Below are 19300 nucleotides of genomic sequence, written 5' to 3'. Positions count from 1 at the left end.
TAAAGTACTATTTGAATCACATAGGTAGAGAGAGAGTAACAATGATATCAACAATGTTCTCCAGGCTATATAATTTGATAGAGAATATGATGATAATAAGTTGGCAAAGGCTAAGGCCGGTTGGGTTGGGACTTGGCTTGGGACTCAAATAGCAATAAGTTGAAAATTATACACAAGCCGAAACGGCGACGCCGAATCTAAATAATTATTTTAATTAGATACTGAACAAAAGAGCCAGCGAGGTTTGGAAAACGCAAAGCGTGAAGGAGACCGTATCAAGTTGGAAGATGAAACCACGCCTCTGTCACTGTCTGTGATTCTTATGATACATCTCTGCTCGATTCTTTAATTTTCCATCAAAATCTTTCATCTTGAAAGAGGTAAAAAATAACGGATTCTGGTTAATGCCTGTGGGTTACCCAGACGTTACGGTGGTTGACAATGAACAGAACGAGAGGAACGAGAAGAAGAAGAAAGAGGAAGCTAAAGGGAATCATCGATTCTTCTTGGTTCCTTTCGTCTCAAAAGCTAAAAGGCGAGTCGTATCTAAGATCACAAGGAGACCCTCATCGCCTTCTTCTTCTGGGTTTTTGAAAAATGTTTGCTTTTGTGGAAACGAAACTTCCAATACCCATACATTGGAGTGGTCATCTTCTTCCAATCCCGACCGCCCTAAAGGTGAGAACTTTACGCTTAAGGTTCTCTTACAGACCAATGATTTCTTCTCCAAGGACTGTAATCCACATCTCTCTTTGTAAGTTCAGATCCCATTTACTGTATCATCATCAATCTGTATAGATCTTCTTCCAAATATTTATCAACAATACCCACAAGATTTGTGAGCAGAGCATATTGAAATTGATTATTTTGTTAATCAATCTTTTATATTATTTTACCTGTGGGGTCCTTGTTGTCTCACTTCAATGTTCCAGATGATCATTCTTTTTATGTCTCTCTGATAAAGACTATTTGTAAGATCAGGACATTGAGCATTAATTGAAATCTCTCAGGCGTATCACACTCAACGAGCATTGATTGCTAAAATCTCTGATATCTGTTTCCATGAGGAGCCAAGTTTATTTTGTCAAGTGTTTGTTACCTTTGACACATCACCTCTGCTTTGGATCATTAGCTTGTCTGTGTTGTTTATACCCTTTTATGCAGTAGTTGTGGTTTTGCAATTGATTCAAGTATCTCTCTGAAGCCGCAGAACCCTTGTAGTAGTTATGCTTTATTAAGTCCTGATTTTGCAAATGATAACTCCCCAATAAAGCATTTGTGTATTGAAATTTGGTTTTAACCACAGAGTGATATTTATCTGCTATGGTTGAGATGTTTCAGAGTTGTAGGCTTGTAGCATACCTCTCTATCCTTTCTTTCTGTTTGTAAACTCAAGCCATTGAATCCACAGCACAGAAAGCCAAACAGAGGACCACGAGATTCTTGCAGTAAGGTATGCTTCAAACACTGTCGATTGTTCAAAGAAGAGAATGTCTACTCATTGAAACTGTGGTCTCATTATAAAAATACAGTCAAAAGAGTATCTACAACAATTTATAAAAATACAAAAAGAAGAAGAAAAGTTGCAAAGCTTTTTTGCTTTTGCTTACAAGTTTACAGTTTTTATGTTCATCACTGTATCATTTATTACGTTATTGCTGTGGTCTGAAACCTATTATTTATTTCTTGGGTGGGAATTTTCCCTTTAACTTCTGAATCTCTGGTGCTGCAAGCCCGCCGAACGCCTTGGTGAGCAGCTCATCAGGAATTGGCGGGTTAGCACCAAACAGAGACGGTCCAACGACTTGAGTCCCTGGAAGCTGACTATCGAAAGCAGCGATGACGGAAGCAGGAGCGTTGTTAGGGTTCTGCTGGAAATGTAGGAGAGCTTTAGGGAAAACGAAAACGTCTCCTTTGTTGACGTGTTTGGAGATGAGTTTCCCGGTAGTGGTTAAGAAACCGACGAAGAGACGGCCTTCGAGGACGAAGATGGCTTCAGAGGCTCTTGGGTGAAGATGTGGCGGGTTGATTCCGCCTGGTGCGTAGTCGATCCTAGAGATGGAGACTCCCAGAGTGTTGAGGCCAGGCACTTTCTCAACGTTGGCTCCTGTAACAGCTGAGCCCATTGTGCTGTTGGCTGTGGCTGCAGCATTGGCTAAGCCTACGAAGTAGAAGTCCTCTGGTGTTACTTTTGTTGGGTCTTTGCAAGGGTATCCGTTGACTTTCACCCCTAATAAAAAAAACATGTAAAATTTGTCTCAGTTAAATTTTACATTTTTACAAAACGTTAATGCAAGTGCAAACAGAATATAAACAGAGAGAGATATGATACCGTTGGAGAGATCGGCAACACAAAAATCTTGAAGCATCATTGTTTCGGCGATGGCCGTGTGGGCGGCCACGAGCATGACGGTGACGAATATATGGATCATGGAAGTTGCCATTGTTGTTTGATCGTTGCTTGTGAGAATGTTTTATTGATGAGTTTGAGAAATCCTTTGACCTTGTTTCTCAATTTATATTATCCATGTAAAGAAGATTTTAACCAATGGATAAACTTATGGAAAAGAGATAAATATGGGGAGGGCCATAAGATTGTTATTTTAAAATTTTCTGCCATAATTAGGTTTAGGTGTTGTGATCGTAGGTTAAAATTTGGTGTTCGATGAAAAAGGTTTTTGTTTGTTGGAGACATTAATATAATAGCCTATAGTTTATAGGATGACACGCACCATAACAAAACACACCTTCAAACTCTAATAATCACCAAACTCGAAATGATTGATGTGTTTGGTTGTGTATTGGATAGGAAGGTTTGTTTGGTTAAATTGATTCCAAACCTTTCTTAATTATTGATAAGTGATAATCAAACTTTGGAAGGTACGGTTCTATATCTACCCAAATAAAATCAAGTAGGAGATATCGCACGGGTCTAACATTTAAAAAAAAATTATAATATAATAAGAAAAATTATTGTTATATTTTTTTAAAAAAAAGTTATTTTGAAATAAAATAAAATAAAAGAAAGATGATAGTAAAATCATAATTTGAAATCTTAATAAAATCTTAGAAATCTAGTTATTAAAAATAATTTTATTGTCTACTTGGATATAAAATCTTAGTAGAAATTCTGATTGGTTTATATTCTTTTATAAAAAAATTTAGTAATTTTTCGTCCATAATTTTATTAGAGAGAGAGAAAATATTTTTTTATTTAACTTAACTAATAATTATCTGTATTTTTAAAAAATCTTAGCTGTTAATTTAAAAAAAAAATTAAGTACAAATTAGTTTTGATTTGAATAGATTTTTTTTTACTTTTCTAGATTTTTATTTTATTTTTAATTTCTCAGTGTTTTTTATTTTTAATTAATTATACTTATTTAATTAATTAATTAATCTTAATTAATTTTCTAATGACAATTGAATGTAATTTTTTTATACATTTTAAAGTTAGTTTCATATTTGTACTTCCCAATTAATATAGTAGAATACTTTAAACCAGATAGAGGTGAGACAAGATGAAATTTGTCTATCCATGCATTTGCATGATCATATGATATACTACAATATAAATTTTGTTTGGATTTGTTATCATTTTAGTACGTTTTTCAAACTTAATTGTCAAACACATACATACACTATTTATAATAGAGAATAGAGGGTGTTGTGAGATAGAGGGTGGTAGAGATAAAATTCTGAATGGGACCCAGGAGAGGGAAGAACATTACTAAAAGGTCATGCTCAATAGTTTTGGGAAGAAAAAAGAGAGTGAGAGAGGGAGAAAGTCGAGAAATAGGAGAGAGAGAGGGAGTGAGTTTGATTTTTTTTTTCTTTTTTTTCTTTTTATTTTTTTTACTTTTTATTATATGCTCCCAACAATCTAAAACAAAAATGCGGGCTAATTAAAATTTATGTTTTAAAATTTTAAACATAGATAAAAATCTATGTTGTTTTTTATTTGTAATTTGATATGCATTTTGTTTTGATGATTTTATTAGATAATGTTAAATATTTTTTACAAATTTTGTATACCGTACACCTTATTAAGTGTACAGATGTCTGTACACATTATTAAGAGTACAAATGTAATTTGTTTAATTCTTTGGGTTCTACATGTTTGTACTGCAATAGTTTTGTAAAAATTTCATCTATACACTTAATAATGTGTACCGACATATGTACACTTAATAATATGTACCGACATCTGTAAACTTAATAATGTGTATAACATCTGTACAATTAAAAATATGCACGGACACAAAAGATATATAATATATTTAAAAACTATTAAACAAAATTTATATCAAATTGTAAAGAAAAAAGTATAGATTTTTTGTATTTAAAAAGTTTTCTAAAAAAAGTTACATTAATAATTATTTGAAAAATCAAGAAATGGAAAGAAAAAGGAGGTCCAATGGCATAAATATAATTAAAAAGATTGCTGAATGACAAAAAAGACTAAGAAAATAGACAAACAATGATAATTGTGGTTTTTTCTAATTGTAAATAGTGAATGTATCTTTTTCGTTTGAAAAATGTATCATTTTGCCAAATATCTCATTTTTTTTTATAACCATTTTGGGGTCAAGTAAGTACAACTTAGATAGAATATGGGACTAAAGATTTGTTTATAAATTTATCAGGATTAAACAAATTCCCTCCTCAATAATGTTCCAAGTAAGTCCATGAGATGGTGGCTGAATACCAACTAAGCAAATTCCCAAAAATTGTATTCAATTATATAAGAAACATGCATCTAAGCACGTAGATACTGTAATCTCTTGATAATTTAATTATTAAAACTGACCAAACACAAACTCAACTGCTTCAAACATTTTATTCCAATCTGTCATCTCTCTCATGTCTTCACATGTTTTTAATAACTTCACCTCTCCCTTTCTTCATTCCTCCAAACAAAATTCCTCTAATTCTCCATCATGACTGTCAAGGTAAACGTATCTTAATCCTAGTACTAGTTTTCTGAAACCCGACACCGACTGATTACGTTTTTGTTTTGGTTTTTGAGCAGAAAGTAGAAATCAAGGTGGATATAAACTGTGGGAAATGTAACAGCGCAATCATGGAAGCAGCCACAGATATAGAAGGTAATAAAAAAGTCTTTAGTTAAGCAATCTGTGCTCTTAACATATCCTATTGAACATTAGATTTGGATTGGTGCAGGTGTGAATCATGTTTCATTAGATGAAGGGAAAAGCGTACTTACCGTGGTGGGTACGATGGATCCGGTCTGCGTTGCATCAAGGCTGAAGAAGATTAAACAGAAACCTGTTATCATCAGCGTTGGACCACCACCGAAACCTCCGGAGCCACCAAAGCCTCCAGCGCCTGAAAAACCAAAGCCTCCACCAACACCTGAACCACCAAAGCACGTATGCAAGCCACCTCCACCTAACTGCAACAGCTGTGATGTTGTGTCTGTTACTACATATGAAAGTGGAAGCGGCTGCAACATTCTCTGAGTCATGTTTCTTGTACCATAGCCTTTCATGTCAAGTCTGAAAACCTATATTTAGCCAAGACTAATTTATCAAATGTTGTTATGCTTTTTATTTCTCAAAATATGAATCTCTATTGTTTCTCCCTCCCCTGTTTTTGATTAGTCACAAGTCTAATGAGTTCCCTCCCTGCTCATATACACCAAATTTTTGATTGATTTTCAATAAACATGACATGTGAAGCAGAAAGTGCCCGCTGTCACTGTAGATAGCTAGGCGTGTTAGTCATGTTGACCTGAAACGTGCTATGTAATATGCATAAACCAACTACTGTATATATATCGACTATTGAGGATATTGAGTGGTAGCACTCAGGCCCATTAGAGTCAATGAGCCCATTAAACTTAAGCGGATATTGGAAATAGGCAATGTGAATTGGGAAACATTGGAGTTCTTACAGAAACAATAGGAAAAACAGGGACCTCTACGCAAAAACAAAAAAAAAGTAGAAACAAAAAGCAAGTGGACGACCGCGGCGTAAGATCAACATGTGGTGATGTGCATGAGAGACCATGACCATATTTTTCTCGTTCTTCCACGCACACTTGTTTTTTTTTCTTCTCCAACTCCTTTTAATAGGACATCATAATCTAATTTTTAGGTTTGTTTTTTTTTTGTTGGAAACATATGCAATTATTCATATCAGCATTAAAAGTATAACAAAAAATTTAGATGAAGCTATTACAATTAGGAAAACCTTAAAGTTAGAAGCTCCTCAAAACTAGTATTTTTTTGGTCTTTGTTGACATGATTGCTTCGAAATAAATCAAGACAGTTACATCGTGTTTCAAAACTTATCAGGAGAATGTTTAAAACTGAAATGGTATAAGTTGGAGATGGATTAAATTAATCCACCATATATGCATAGGTCATAGGTGTCGTAAACGTTACATAACAATCATCATCAGTCATAAATATCAATGTGGTTTTTGCTTCTCTCAAAGGGTATATTATGAGTTTCCCCAACTTCCTCATTATATCATCAGCACTTGTTTCTTTGACACGTATGTTTCTGCTGCACCCAAGTGGAAACTGGAAAGCATGAGTTGGGAGAGATGATCATAATTCTTAATTCACAAGGGTTCGTTATGCACAAGTCATGACGTCAACGTCCGTTCAAAGTAAAATGATTTGTTTGTAAAATTGAACCCAAAAAAAAAATTGCTGAGATATAATTATTGAAATACATAAGTATTATTTTTCAAGATTATTTGTAGAAACCAAATACTAGCTAGTACTTAATACTTATCTCTTTAAATTTGACTGACGTTATTATCAGCATAATAACAACGAGAGATGTAAATATCAAGGCTAGAGAGCCAATAAGATATCAAATCGCATGGACCCATATACTCCATGTGCTAATTATATCTGTTTTTGTCGTTGTTGCCTCCCTCTTCTTTCTTTGATGATGATGCTGAGCGTTTTTTTAAGTGTGAACTAAGATCTAGCAAACCAAAAAAGATGGTCTCTGTCTTTGTCAATACAAGAGAGAGAGTTGTTTGATTTTAGTTTTTCTATTATAATTAAAATAGAAACTCTCACAACCGTGAATCCAGCCATGAAACTCTTTTTGGAAAAACATTTTTTTTTTTTAAATAATTGCTTCTTCAGTCTTCACACTACTCTCTCTCTCTCTGCTTCTTCTTCGATTTCTCTTTTTTTTTTCTTTGTTATTTAGCTCAGAAAAACCCATTCTTTTTTTTACACAAAGATCGATTCTTTATTTTTCTTGTTTATTTTATTAAATCACACTGAGCGTTTCTTTCTTCTACAAAGTTTGTTCCTTTCTTTCTTCTTTAACTCACTCTCCACTGTTAGAGATCTGTTTTTTTCTTGCTGTCACTCTCTCTTCTCTTCTCTTCTCTTCTCTTCTCTTTTAGTAGTAAGAGAAGTGAGAGAGAAATGGAGAAGCTTTTTCTAGTAGTGTTTGTTGTGGCTGGGTTAATACTAGGAACTCAAGCTAATGAATATTTAGATTTCAATGTCACTGAAATAGATCGCATTGAGGAACTAGAGTTTGGTTTCTCTAAATATAGCTCCAATTTGAACCCTCTAATGGTTGGTCTCACCCTTATCAGAGGAGCTGATTCTGGAGCTGGTACTTGTTCTCTCTCTGCTTCTGTCACTAGATCTCTCTACATGCCTTTTGTTTCTTTTTCTCTTTTCAGATGGCAAAAATATAGAATATGGTACTAAAAAAAAAATGGGTTTCTTCATTTATTATTCACTTCAACTACATTCTTCTTCTCATCTTGTTCTCTATATTGTCCCTTTCCAGATTTAACTTGTTTTTTACGTTTTTTTTTGTTATCTTATTATTCAAGATTACCTTGGTTTTTCCCTGTTTTATTGCTTACACATGTGTACATATAAGTTATCTTCCATGCAATTTATATGTTATATCTTTATTAGTTTACAGTATGTTTATGTTCAGATGAACATAGCTAGAAGCTGCCTATGTGTCTGTGTTTGAGCCTTTACATGTGTCTGTATGTTTGTTCTCAGTTTGTTTGGATGGAACATTGCCTGGATATCATTTGCACCGTGGACATGGATCTGGTGCGAATAGCTGGCTCATTCAGTTGGAGGTATAGTGATTGATTTGTTCTAGATGAAGGCTTTAATTTTAAGTCTTTGTTGTTAATGTTTTTTTATTGAAACAGGGAGGAGGATGGTGCAACAACATCAGAACCTGTGTATACCGGAAGAAGACTCGACGCGGATCCTCTAACTATATGGAGAAGCAGCTTCAGTTTACAGGAATCCTGAGTGATAAAGCTCAAGAAAATCCTGGTATGGTCACAATCTTTATTTAATTGTCGCTCATGTCAGTAGTGTAATGTAATCTTGACAATCACTGATTGTTATTTTCTTGTGCTTGTCTTCTGCAGACTTCTTCAATTGGAATAGAGTTAAGCTTCGTTACTGCGATGGCGCTTCTTTCAGTGGAGATGGCCAGAATCAGGTTCGAATCACTAGTTGTTTAAGTTAATAGAGATCATGATTAAAGAGATGTGCCTTTGGAAACTCTGTAGTTTATTAGCCATGGAAAACGCTTGGTTTGATCTTAGCGTTGTGTAGAGTTGAGCAGCTTTTGGCTTTGTGTAACACCCGTGAACTAATGCATATAGAAATCTTTTCCTTGATTTTATTCAGGCTGCACAGCTTCAGTTTAGAGGAGAGCGAATCTGGAGAGCCGCAATAGATGATTTGAAGGCAAAAGGAATGCGATACGCCAACCAGGTTTTGATGCTTTACCTTATTTTAGTCTCTTAATATGTTCCACCGCGCAGGATCAAGATGGTTAACTGTTTATATTCTTTCAGGCACTTCTCTCTGGATGCTCTGCTGGTGGTTTAGCAGCAATTTTGCGCTGTGATGAGTTCAGGAACTTGTTCCCTGGATCAACCAAAGTCAAGTGCTTGAGTGATGCAGGCTTGTTCTTGGACACGTTAGTTTATTTCTCCCAACTCAAAGATTGTATTAAAGCTACATCATTTCCCCTTAATTTAGTTACTGCTACTGACTTCTTCTTTGTTTCTGTAATCATAGAGCCGATGTTTCAGGAGGCCGCACCATCAGGAACTTATACAATGGTGTAGTAGAATTGCAGGTGGGATTCCTTTTTCTTCACTTAATGAACTTATACATCTTCAAGTAGTAACCCAAAAGCTTCTTACTTAATATTTAAAGAGCACAAGAAACTTTGGAACTCCTCTTGACACATTCAGAGATTTTACCATTTACAGAGTGTGAAGAACAACTTGCCACGCATATGCACAAACCATCACGATCCAACAACGGTAATCTTCTTTTTGTTCCCTCATACTGATGCTGTTGAAAACTTTTGAACCTGACCATTCAAAGATTTGATAACTCATCTTCTTTCTGTACAGTGTTTCTTCCCACAAAACTTGATCAGCCAGATGAAAACTCCACTTTTTATTGTCAACGCAGCATATGATACCTGGCAGGTTATCTTCTTTTCCTCTTCTGAAACCCAAAAATTTATCCTGCGTAAAGCTGACAAGTCTATGTTACGGCTTCTAATCAGATTCAAAGCAGTATAGCTCCAACGTCAGCAGATCCTAGTGGATTCTGGCATGACTGCAGACTAAACCATGGAAAATGTACTCCTGCACAACTGCGTTTCTTGCAAGGTTGTTCTATAGATCATAAAAACTTGTGGACTTCTCATTTAAAAGCGTTGCATCACTCATATCATTTAATCTTGTTTATTTGAGAACAGGATTCAGGGATCAAATGCTTAGAGTAGTCAAGGGTTTCTCAATGTCTAGACAGAATGGATTGTTCATCAACTCTTGCTTTGCTCACTGTCAAACTGAGAGGCAAGATACTTGGTTTGCCGATGATTCTCCTGTCATCAGGAAAAAGGTAAAATCTCACTCAAATCTTTCCCACACAAACTATGTAACTTACAAGGCTGTCTCTGGACGTCAGGCTCTTGAAAGAATCTGATCTTGACTTTTGTCTATGGTATGTAGGTTGTGGCAATAGCCGTGGGAGATTGGTATTTCGATAGAGCGGAAGTGAAGTTGGTCGATTGCCCCTACCCGTGTGACAAGAGCTGCCACAACTTGGTGTTCAGATAATTGATTGATTCTGTTCTTTACTATTATCACATATACAGACCTTAGAAAGTTTCTTTTTTTCAAAAGGAAAGATCTTGTACCTTGGTAGTACCAATGCCTCATTGGTATATAATTGATTTGTGTTATGGAAAACCATAATAAAAACCAAAACAAAGTTTGCTTAAAAAGAGCATAAATGTAATCACAGAGAAAAGGCTCTTTCTTTTGTTAATGCAAGTAGTTGATCTAAATATAATTAGACATGTCAAGATTGGTCCCAAAAAAATCAGCCTAACTAATAGTATATCATAACATAAAGTGTCGAACAAAAGCAGATAATGGATAAGAATACAAATAAAATAGTAAAGGGATAGAGAAAGTGAAAAGAGTAAGAATATACAGAGTGTGTTGACAACTTGACACCCTGTTTTCCTGGGGTGTGTGAGTAACAGCTATCTAGTGTTCCCCACTTTGTGTGTGTATATGTGTGAGTGGTTTTTTTTTTCACCTATCATTTGCTTTCAAACACTAACTTCTTCAACAACTCTGAAATATTAATCTGAATTTTCTGAAGTTGAACCCTGTCCATTACTTTTTTTCTTTCTTCACCTGCCGTCTGCATCTTCTTCCATGGCTTCTGATTCTCACACTCCAACTGCAACTACTCCTGAAAAGGTAAACTAACTCAGAAGCATCCCTCTGTTCCTGAGACTCTTGTTATATATGCTTATGCTCATGTCTGTATGTACGTACATGTACCTATATGCGTGTTGCTTTTGAGGTTGATAAGTTTATTTCTTCATCATGTTTTGATTCTCGTAAGATCTATATGTTCTCAATGAGGCAGAGTCGAATATACATGTATGTTTTTACACACAATCTTGTTTTGCTGGAGCAATTATTAGAAGGAAAAAAAAAAAAGTTGAACATTCTAAAAGTTCTAGATTATGCTCATGGTTGTTGAAAGGAACCATCTTCATCCATATTTTTCTAGAAAAAGTTACAGAAATAAATGAAGCAATAATTTTCTATTTAAGATCAAAGGTTTGTGTTATAGTCTTATAGAGACTTATAAGAGACTTTTACTTTTACCTGATGCAGCCATTAGAGAACAAGGTGAACGAGGAAGCTAAGTTGATGGAGAAAGAGATTGGGTCGTCGGATTGTGCGAATGTGGTGAATGATAAACCGGCATTGGATTCAAACACAGAGGTTATTAAAGAAGAAGAGATTGATCAAACTCCTGCGGGTGAACCAGAGAAAGAATCTCCTGCAGTGGTGGAAGAAGTTGGAGTAGTTGTGAAAGCAGAGGAATCTCCAGAGTCAGAGAAACATGCAAATGGTGAGAGGGGAGCTGAAGAAGTTGAACTTAAGGAACCAACCCTTGTGAAAGAGGGTGTTGCAGAAGTTAATGTTGAAGCTAATGATGCGAAGAAAGCAGAAGAGAAGCCAACCGTGGAGAATGTTGTTGTAGAGAACAATACGGAGGAGACGAAGATTGTTGATGTACCTGAATCAGCAGATGAAGCTGGAGGCAAACTGGTGGAGCCAGTTGATGTTCAATCTGTTAGAGATGTATCTGCAGAGACGGCAGAAGAAAAAATCAAAGGTGTGGAGGCTCTTGAAGTCGAGACAGAGCCAGAGGCTTCGGAAAAAGTTGAGACTCAGCCTGAGAAAGTAAAGGAATTAGCACCAGATGTTGAAGTAGTAAAGGCAGAGGAAACTCCTGAAACAACAGAACAAGCTAAGGTTGAGACTGAGGGAAAGCTGGAGGATATAAATGTTGAGGCCAAAGACTCTGGTATCAACTCCAAGGATGAAAAGATATCTGAATCTGGTTCTGCTTTGTGTCCTGAGGAAATTGTATCAACAAATCAGGAATCAGACACTGATCTTAAAAAGGATATTAAAGGAGACGCTACTTCTCTTGCTGATCTCATTGAGAAGGCCGTTTCAGAAGAGAAGCATGTAGTGGATGAACCATCAAAAGATGAAAAAAATTCTGAATCTGGTGCTGCTTTGTGCCCTGAAGAAATTGTATTGGCGACAAACCAAGAATCAGACACTGTCCCTAAAAATGAGACTGAAGGAGATGCTTCTTCTCCTGTTGACGTCATTGAGAAGGCCATTACAGAAGAGAAACATGTGGTGGATGAAAACATTTCTGAACCTGGTGCTGCTTTGTGCCCTGAGAAAGTTGTACCGTCAAACCAAGAATCAGACACAACCCCGGAAGAAGAGATTGATGGAGGCGCTTCTTCTCCTGAGAAGGCCATTACTGAAGAGAAGCATGCAGTTGATAAACCATCAAAGGATGCAACAGCTTCTGGTTCTGCTTTAGTCCCTGAGAAAGTCGTACCATCAAACGAAGTATCAGACACAAACTCCAAAGAGGAGACTGAAGGAGACGCTTCTGCTCCTACTGATGTCATTGAGAAGGCCATAACTGAAGAAAAGCATGTAGTAGATGAACCATCAAAGGATGAAAAACCTTCTGAATCTGGTTCTGCTTTGTGCCCTGAGACAGTCATACCCACAAACCAGGATCCAGACACAACCCCGAAAACGGAGACTGAAAGAGACGTTTCCTATCCAGCTGATGTCACTGAGAAGGCCATTACTGAAGAGAAGCATGTAGTGGAAGAACCATCAAAAGATGAACAAGAGACTGTAAGTGAAGCCAAAGATGTCGTCACAAAACAAGCTACAGAAGGTGAGAACATCACCAAAGACCCTGAATCACCTGCTGCAGTTGTCAAAAGCGAAGAGACTTTGAAAGAAACTGATGCAGAATCAGGAGAGAAGGAAACTGCAGCAACCAAACAAGAGGAAACAATCACAGAAAAGGTAGCAGAGGTTGTAGAAACAGAACCACCTGTTGTCAAAGAGAGCGAAGAGCCGAAACAGCAACCAGAAGTGACAGCCAAAGAAGTTCCTGTGAAGCAAAAACATTCAAACAGCATTATATCAAAGGTGAAGCAATCACTTGTCAAAGCAAAGAAAGCAATCATTGGAAAATCTCCAAGCTCTAAGACTATCACAACTGAAGAAGCTAAAGAAGAAATCAAAGTCAAGTGATTAAAAAAAAGATTCATGAGTTGGGTTCCTTAAAATTTTTCAGGTACTTTTATTAAATTTGCTGGTTTTGCTTCGTCTTTGGGGGGGGGGGGGGGGAGAGAAGAACATTCTTTTTTCTTTGTTTTTTTTGTATGGCTTTGTGTGGTTTATATAACTTATATCTGTAAACATACAAAGATTTGCCTTTGTTTTATGGATGTGTGTTGAGAAATTTCTTCAAGATTATTATTCATCATGAAATCTCAGAAACAAAAAGTTTGTATTTTTCTCTGCGGCATTTCATCGAACCCCTTCTCTGCATAATGCATCTACCCACAAATTTACCAAATCAAATCGTTACCCACGAAAGACAGACCTGCCGATCCAACGCTTTTAAGTGATACGGCGGCGGGAATTGACGTCGACGGCGGTCGAACTGGCGTGAGTGAGTGAGTGAAGAAGAAGATGCTTCTTTTTTTTGGAGGGAAAATCAAGAATCTGGTTCATGTCAATTTCACGTTCCGTTACTATCGTCCAGAAGATATAAACAATAACCCCGTTTCAGCGATCCTTTAATATCTGGGCCCGTAATGGGCTCAGAACTAATCACAACTTTTAATAGTGGATACAAAACCAATGTCGGAAGAGGTTTTTTTTTTTTTTTTTTTTTTTTTTTTTTTTTTCCATGATTTTTTAAGTCAACAATATTTGAGTACCAAGCGAATTTGAACGCCAAAACAAAGAAAAAAAAAAGGGACTTGAAATTTCGAGATATTAAAGTCAAGTTTGCATAGAAGAATCGACCAACGTCTCAAAAGGATAAGAACAAATGGTTTAATTTAAATCAAGACATTACCATTTATCACTTATTTCGTAACAAATCAAAAAGGGCATTACAACTCTGATTAGGACATCATATATACAAAGACAACTTTGATTAGGACATCATATCTGTTAATATTGTGTGGTGTCAATTCAGTGCCACGGTTTATGCGTTGGTGTCGGCCAGAGTATATTTTAACTTACTACATAAAGAAATGAGTATATTAAACTAGTAGTGGTCATTTTTATCATCGAGTGCCGGGTGTCACGAAAGCAACTTTAGGAAGAAAGAACATATGCAATTTATGCTGACAGACGAAGCCAGAGTAGTATATGATTCACATTTCACACTAACACACTTTAACCATCTTTCTAAATTACAACTTTCTTGCTTTGCTCCAAAGATTATTCTTCTTGACAGCTAAGCTTTGTTGTCATCCATACAATTATATAATATTGGTCACTTAACACTTGCTTTCACTAGAAAAAAAAAACAAACGGAAGTCCAGATGAAAACAAAACAAATTCGAAGTTCAGTTAATTACAAATTTTTTAACGCAAATATAAGCTACCTAATGATTGGGCTACATTATAAAGTAAACCATAAGAATTGTGCAATTAATGTTTGCTAATTGTATTTTGTATTGCGCGGTCAAAAAAAAAATTGTATTTTGTATTGTTAGTGATATTAAAGGAGTCCAATTAAAATGTCGGTTATTGTAACGCAGACCGACCTATATGAGTTTAAATTCAAACTACAATATGCAGATCTACATTGCATCTAAATATTATGTTTATATCCAGCCTTATAAATTGTATTTACATATATATTGATACCATACAATGAATACAAACTGAGGAATGATCAGACCAAAAGAGTGTAAAGCAATTAAGCATAAAGTATTAAAGTCCATGGCCATGTTCTATGGAGTTATGGAGCATGGGTTTGACACGTGAGATGACGGCCGGGTTATGCGTTGACAGACCTGAAGGCATGTAAGTGGACCACGTGTCATAAGCCTGTTAGTAGAAGGTGTGAGACTTTCCATACCTGTCGCCGACCTCCACGGCGGAGATTGTCCCGGCCCACATTCGTGTTCCGACAACAGTATTGGTTTTGAGGAATAGTATTAGGGCTTACATACAGTGATACAGAATACAGATAATGTGTTCTGCTACGTGTACCCTTCTGAGTTCTGACAACTGACAAGTGAATTTTACTCAAATCTCTAAACCTAAACCAAATTTGAATTACCATATTTCAACTACTTTCAACAAACATTTTTTTTTTTTTTTGCCAGCAAGAACAAACATTGTTTTGGTCTTTAAAAGTTTATTATTATCTACCATTATAAAGTATGTAGTCGAACACGCTTATTAAATTTGTTATCTTTTCGTGCACGCCATCTATATACCGTTGGTCCTTTTATTTGGTTCCATATCATCTTAATTTGAATGCCTGTTTTTTCTTTAAATTTACATATTATTTGTTTTTTTTTGGGTACAGAATTAATAAATCTGAGGAATTACACAGTAAATATCAAGTATACAGTTTATATGACTGATTCTTCATATTTTAGGAATCTTAATTTAAATATTAATAATTATGCTATTGTGTGTTCTTTACGAATTTTGGTTTGATTGAAGATAGAGTGAAACAAAAAAAACTTGAGGATATATATAAAATTTTAGAACTAGTTCAATGTATGAAATTGTTATTTAGTCAATCTTTGTTTTAAGTAATTAAGTTTCACATACATACCTGATACCTCATATCGCCAAAGATAAAAAGGCCAAATATCTAAAATTAATTAATCATCAAGGTTTTCTTAAATCATAAATAAAAAAAACTATTACCCTATAGAAAGGGGAAAATCACAGAATAAGGTATCACAGAATAAAAAAATACGTCTCAAGTACTCGCGTCCTATTATATATAGGCAGACATATCAGGGGAGAGAGAGTAAAGAGTCCAACATCATCAAAACTCATAAGAGATAAACCATCAAAGTTTTCTTATCAATTTCAAGAGCTTGAAGATGACTACAGCCACTTTCGTAGAGATTCTTCTGGCTATCCTCTTGCCTCCTCTCGGTGTCTTTCTCAAATTTGGTTGCAAGGTACGCATACTTTCGTTAGATTTTTATCTTCAATTTTACTATTTATTTTCATTAGAAAGAGTGGTTTTTAAAACTTACAATCACACGAATACTTTCAAATTTTGACAATTTATTTTGCTTCTTGCAGGTTGAGTTTTGGATTTGTTTGATTTTGACGCTGTTTGGTTATCTTCCCGGGATCCTTTACGCTCTTTACATCATCACCAAGTAGAGAGATTTGATCTCTCTCCTCTGTTCTTTCCCTCTGTTTCCTTGTAAGCGTTCTCTCTCCCTCAATACATGTTGATATAATAACATAGATGCGTACTTGTGATGGCCATAGAACAAGTGTTCTTAAGAAGAAATATCTTTGATTTAGTTGAGTTATATATGTTTTACAGAAATAAATTTTGTGTATATATGTTAGGTGAACCAATTTCTAACCTACGAAGACTAACCTCACCCTGATAATAAGTTAGTTAGATACTGATATAACTAGTCACTTTGTAACATCTTCCGAAACTATCGAATAATATGTGCTAGGATCGATTAGAAAACGTAGTTGAAGTAACATTGTGAATTTTTTTTTATCTTCCTTTCAATTTCTACATTTTTTATTAGTACAAGGAATTTTTCTGACCAAAGTTTAACTTTGCATTTGTTGTTATTGTGTGTAGGTGGAACAGCTGTTTCGTCTTGTTCTCTATTTGGGACTGATTCTTCAATTATTTTATGTTATGAGTAAATTAATTATTGTTGTTGTATTTGTATTATTGTATAATTTCTGCTGATATGAAGAAGAAATCGTTGGTTTATACGAGGAACTTGTTTATTATAATCAGATAAAACGTTACAATGGGCAGTTTTGGATTTAGGACCACCATTCAAAATTTAAAACCCAACTTTATATAAAACCATATACGTATGGTCACATGTCTCTCATCTCATCACCAACAAATTTGCACCGTAAGTTAAAACTCACGTGGTCCATGAGAAATACAACAGAATCATCCCCACCGGTTGTTCGTAACCAAATTTTGATATACACGTTTTTGTCATCTAATAGTTGACATGAACCAGTACTCCAGTAGCATCGTTTATACACTTAATAGATCTTTTGAATTTTGAAAAATACTAGTGCAATGAAAAAAGTTGAAAATAAAATAACGAGTGTTTATGCTTAGCCTTATAAAACCTCGAGAAAAAAAAACATAGAAAAAATTGAATGAATAATAATATTAGAAGTAATATATGTAGTAGCATGTTACTAAATATTATGTCAATATGACGATGGTGTGACAACATCTGTACTTTGTTTGTAACAAAATATATATTAACTGCAGGTATAAATTTGGTTTATATGTATTCATTAAAAAAAATGCAACAAACAACATATGTGATATAGGTTGCATGGTAAAAGATCTGGTATGGTGTCACTGACAATTTAATCGTTCTTCGGATTCAGATTTTTTTTTTTCTTCGTTTTGTTTAGTCGGTCGACATATGTTACGCTTTATATCCACTAAAAGAAATTCGGTTAGTGAGCCACATATCAGCTAACTAAGATTCACCCGGAGATGAATTGGATCGGACGGATTTTGGTCTAGATGATCAGTCTTGACTTGTTATTATCCAAACAAAACATATGTAAGTTATCGACTAATGTTAAGAGTTTTAACTTTTAATTTTCTAATATATTATAGTCGGTTACAAAAAACTCACGTAACTGGGGTTTTTTGATGTATATAATAAGAAGTTGACTCTTAGATCACATTGTTGATACATGTGTTCTCGTCGGTATAACACGAGTCCTGACCGTGACGCGCAAAGAAAGACTGATAGGGCTAAGGCAAACATAGCAACGTAACAATAATAATTTAAAAATGCTATTGTTCCATACACTCTTTCAACACGCAATGGAAATGGTAGCTAATTCCGGAAGGCCGGAACGATTAGGAACATATCTTCCAAAATGCCAAGTGTGCCCCCAAAAAATATCCATATTGCCTTGTTTATATAGTCAAAAGAAAAAGAAAAACAAATTCCTTATTATTAGTTAGCTTGAAGATAAAGATAAACAAATAAACAATAAGGGAAAATATATATATTTTTTTAAAAGGTAAGCATTACGTGGCTCAAAAATATCTAAAAAGTTAAGTCCTTTTTTTTTGGTCGAAAAAGTTAAGTCCTATATATATAAATGTGAGAGATATACATTGAAGGAGAGAGTAAAGAAGAAGAAGAAAACACACTTTGAAGCTTTTTAATAATATAATCTCAGAATCTTGAAAGAACTTCAAAAAAATGAGTACAGCTACTTTTGTTGATATTATTATCGCTGTCCTCTTGCCTCCTCTTGGAGTCTTTCTCAGATTTGGTTGCGGGGTAATTATCTTATCTTTCTTTCTTCTTAGTATAATTTTGGACTGAGTTTTTAATTTAATTAATAATTAATAAATTAATCTTATACTAATATTTTTGGTTGCAGGTTGAGTTTTGGATATGTTTGGTTTTGACGCTGCTTGGATATATTCCTGGGATCATATACGCTATTTATGTCCTCACCAAATGATTTACCAACCATCCCTCTCCTTGTAAGCTCTATCTCTCTCTCTCTACTGATCTCTCTAATCTTTGATCATTTTAAAAGAGTCACCGTTTGATATAGTTTTGCTTTATTAGGAGTATTATTATTCTAAATTAAATAAGATATTGGTCTGACACCAAAAGAGAGTAAAAGATAGATAAAATGTGTACTGTTAAGATAAGATTATGAGAATTTTCTGACCAATCTTTTAACTTTACTTTTGTCGTTATTGTTGTGTAGGAACAGCTGTTTCGTCATGTTCTCCGACTCTTTGTTATGACTGATGATTCATCGTTTCTTTCTTTCATCAGAGTTTTTATGTTTTAACTAAGTCAGTGTTGTTGTGTTTGCATCGTTATATAATGTTGTGTTGAATTTAATATTATAAAACATGAGATCGTAGGTTTGTTGTGAAGAATTTGCTAATTCGAGTTTCCTTTTTTTTTGTGATTAAAAAAAAAGAAAGATTGGGAAAATTGTGTTGCATTTGGACCACCACTAAAAAAACTACGTTATAGAAATACATGGTCACACGCATCATTCCGTCACCAATAAATTGGCCCCATTCCTTGGCACCATTAGCGATATCCACGAGAAACACTACACATTCATTCACCCACC

The 19300-nt window shown here is 34.9% G+C and overlaps 6 protein-coding genes and 1 long non-coding RNA gene across 8 annotated transcripts; 6 read left to right on the top strand and 1 right to left on the bottom strand.

Moving 5' to 3' along the window:
* The first annotated feature begins 171 nt into the window (after nt 1-171).
* On the top strand, nt 172-1044 carry LOC104764270 (uncharacterized). Its single transcript, XM_010487767.3, has 3 exons — nt 172-309; nt 424-754; nt 982-1044. Exons 1-3 carry the CDS (start codon nt 288-290, stop codon nt 998-1000), a joined length of 372 nt encoding a protein of 123 aa, XP_010486069.1. The 5' UTR covers nt 172-287; the 3' UTR covers nt 1001-1044.
* Nucleotides 1045-1474: 430 nt separating this feature from the next.
* LOC104764271 (germin-like protein subfamily 2 member 3) lies at nt 1475-4102 on the bottom strand. Its single transcript, XM_010487769.3, has 2 exons — nt 2333-4102; nt 1475-2230 (listed from the first exon to the last, which is right to left on the bottom strand). The coding sequence occupies exons 1-2, from the start codon at nt 2442-2444 to the stop codon at nt 1680-1682; spliced, it is 663 nt and encodes a 220-aa protein (XP_010486071.1). The 5' UTR covers nt 2445-4102; the 3' UTR covers nt 1475-1679.
* A 565-nt stretch (nt 4103-4667) lies between these two features.
* On the top strand, nt 4668-5606 carry LOC104764268 (heavy metal-associated isoprenylated plant protein 43). Its single transcript, XM_010487766.3, has 3 exons — nt 4668-4952; nt 5033-5108; nt 5185-5606. Exons 1-3 carry the CDS (start codon nt 4941-4943, stop codon nt 5481-5483), a joined length of 387 nt encoding a protein of 128 aa, XP_010486068.1. The 5' UTR covers nt 4668-4940; the 3' UTR covers nt 5484-5606.
* A 1181-nt stretch (nt 5607-6787) lies between these two features.
* On the top strand, nt 6788-10302 carry LOC109124770 (pectin acetylesterase 12). The gene is made up of 12 exons (XM_010491387.3): nt 6788-7620; nt 8028-8110; nt 8186-8315; nt 8414-8487; nt 8679-8765; nt 8849-8973; nt 9075-9135; nt 9272-9325; nt 9419-9496; nt 9577-9682; nt 9772-9917; nt 10028-10302. Exons 1-12 carry the CDS (start codon nt 7425-7427, stop codon nt 10133-10135), a joined length of 1248 nt encoding a protein of 415 aa, XP_010489689.3. The 5' UTR covers nt 6788-7424; the 3' UTR covers nt 10136-10302.
* A 135-nt stretch (nt 10303-10437) lies between these two features.
* Nucleotides 10438-13403, top strand: LOC104764267 (uncharacterized). Its single transcript, XM_010487765.3, has 2 exons — nt 10438-10789; nt 11216-13403. Exons 1-2 carry the CDS (start codon nt 10745-10747, stop codon nt 13190-13192), a joined length of 2022 nt encoding a protein of 673 aa, XP_010486067.1. The 5' UTR covers nt 10438-10744; the 3' UTR covers nt 13193-13403.
* Nucleotides 13404-15893: 2490 nt separating this feature from the next.
* LOC109130715 (hydrophobic protein RCI2B) lies at nt 15894-16907 on the top strand. The gene is made up of 3 exons (XM_019240581.2): nt 15894-16113; nt 16241-16367; nt 16770-16907. Exons 1-2 carry the CDS (start codon nt 16033-16035, stop codon nt 16322-16324), a joined length of 165 nt encoding a protein of 54 aa, XP_019096126.1. The 5' UTR covers nt 15894-16032; the 3' UTR covers nt 16325-16367; nt 16770-16907.
* Nucleotides 16908-18300: 1393 nt separating this feature from the next.
* LOC104764265 (hydrophobic protein RCI2A) lies at nt 18301-19094 on the top strand. Of its 2 annotated transcripts, none has more exons than XR_002036656.2 (3): nt 18301-18477; nt 18581-18686; nt 18926-19094. It is a non-coding gene; the product is annotated as a hydrophobic protein RCI2A (long non-coding RNA). The 2 variants fall into 2 exon arrangements; XR_763742.3 differs by having other exon boundaries at nt 18302-18477; nt 18920-19094.
* The last annotated feature ends 206 nt before the right edge of the window (nt 19095-19300 follow it).

This window comes from Camelina sativa, chromosome 19 (assembly GCF_030686135.1).
Source record: "Camelina sativa cultivar CO46 ecotype springtype chromosome 19, ASM3068613v1".
Classification (NCBI taxonomy): domain Eukaryota; kingdom Viridiplantae; phylum Streptophyta; class Magnoliopsida; order Brassicales; family Brassicaceae; genus Camelina; species Camelina sativa.
This window is presented reverse-complemented; position numbering and strand designations above follow the sequence as displayed.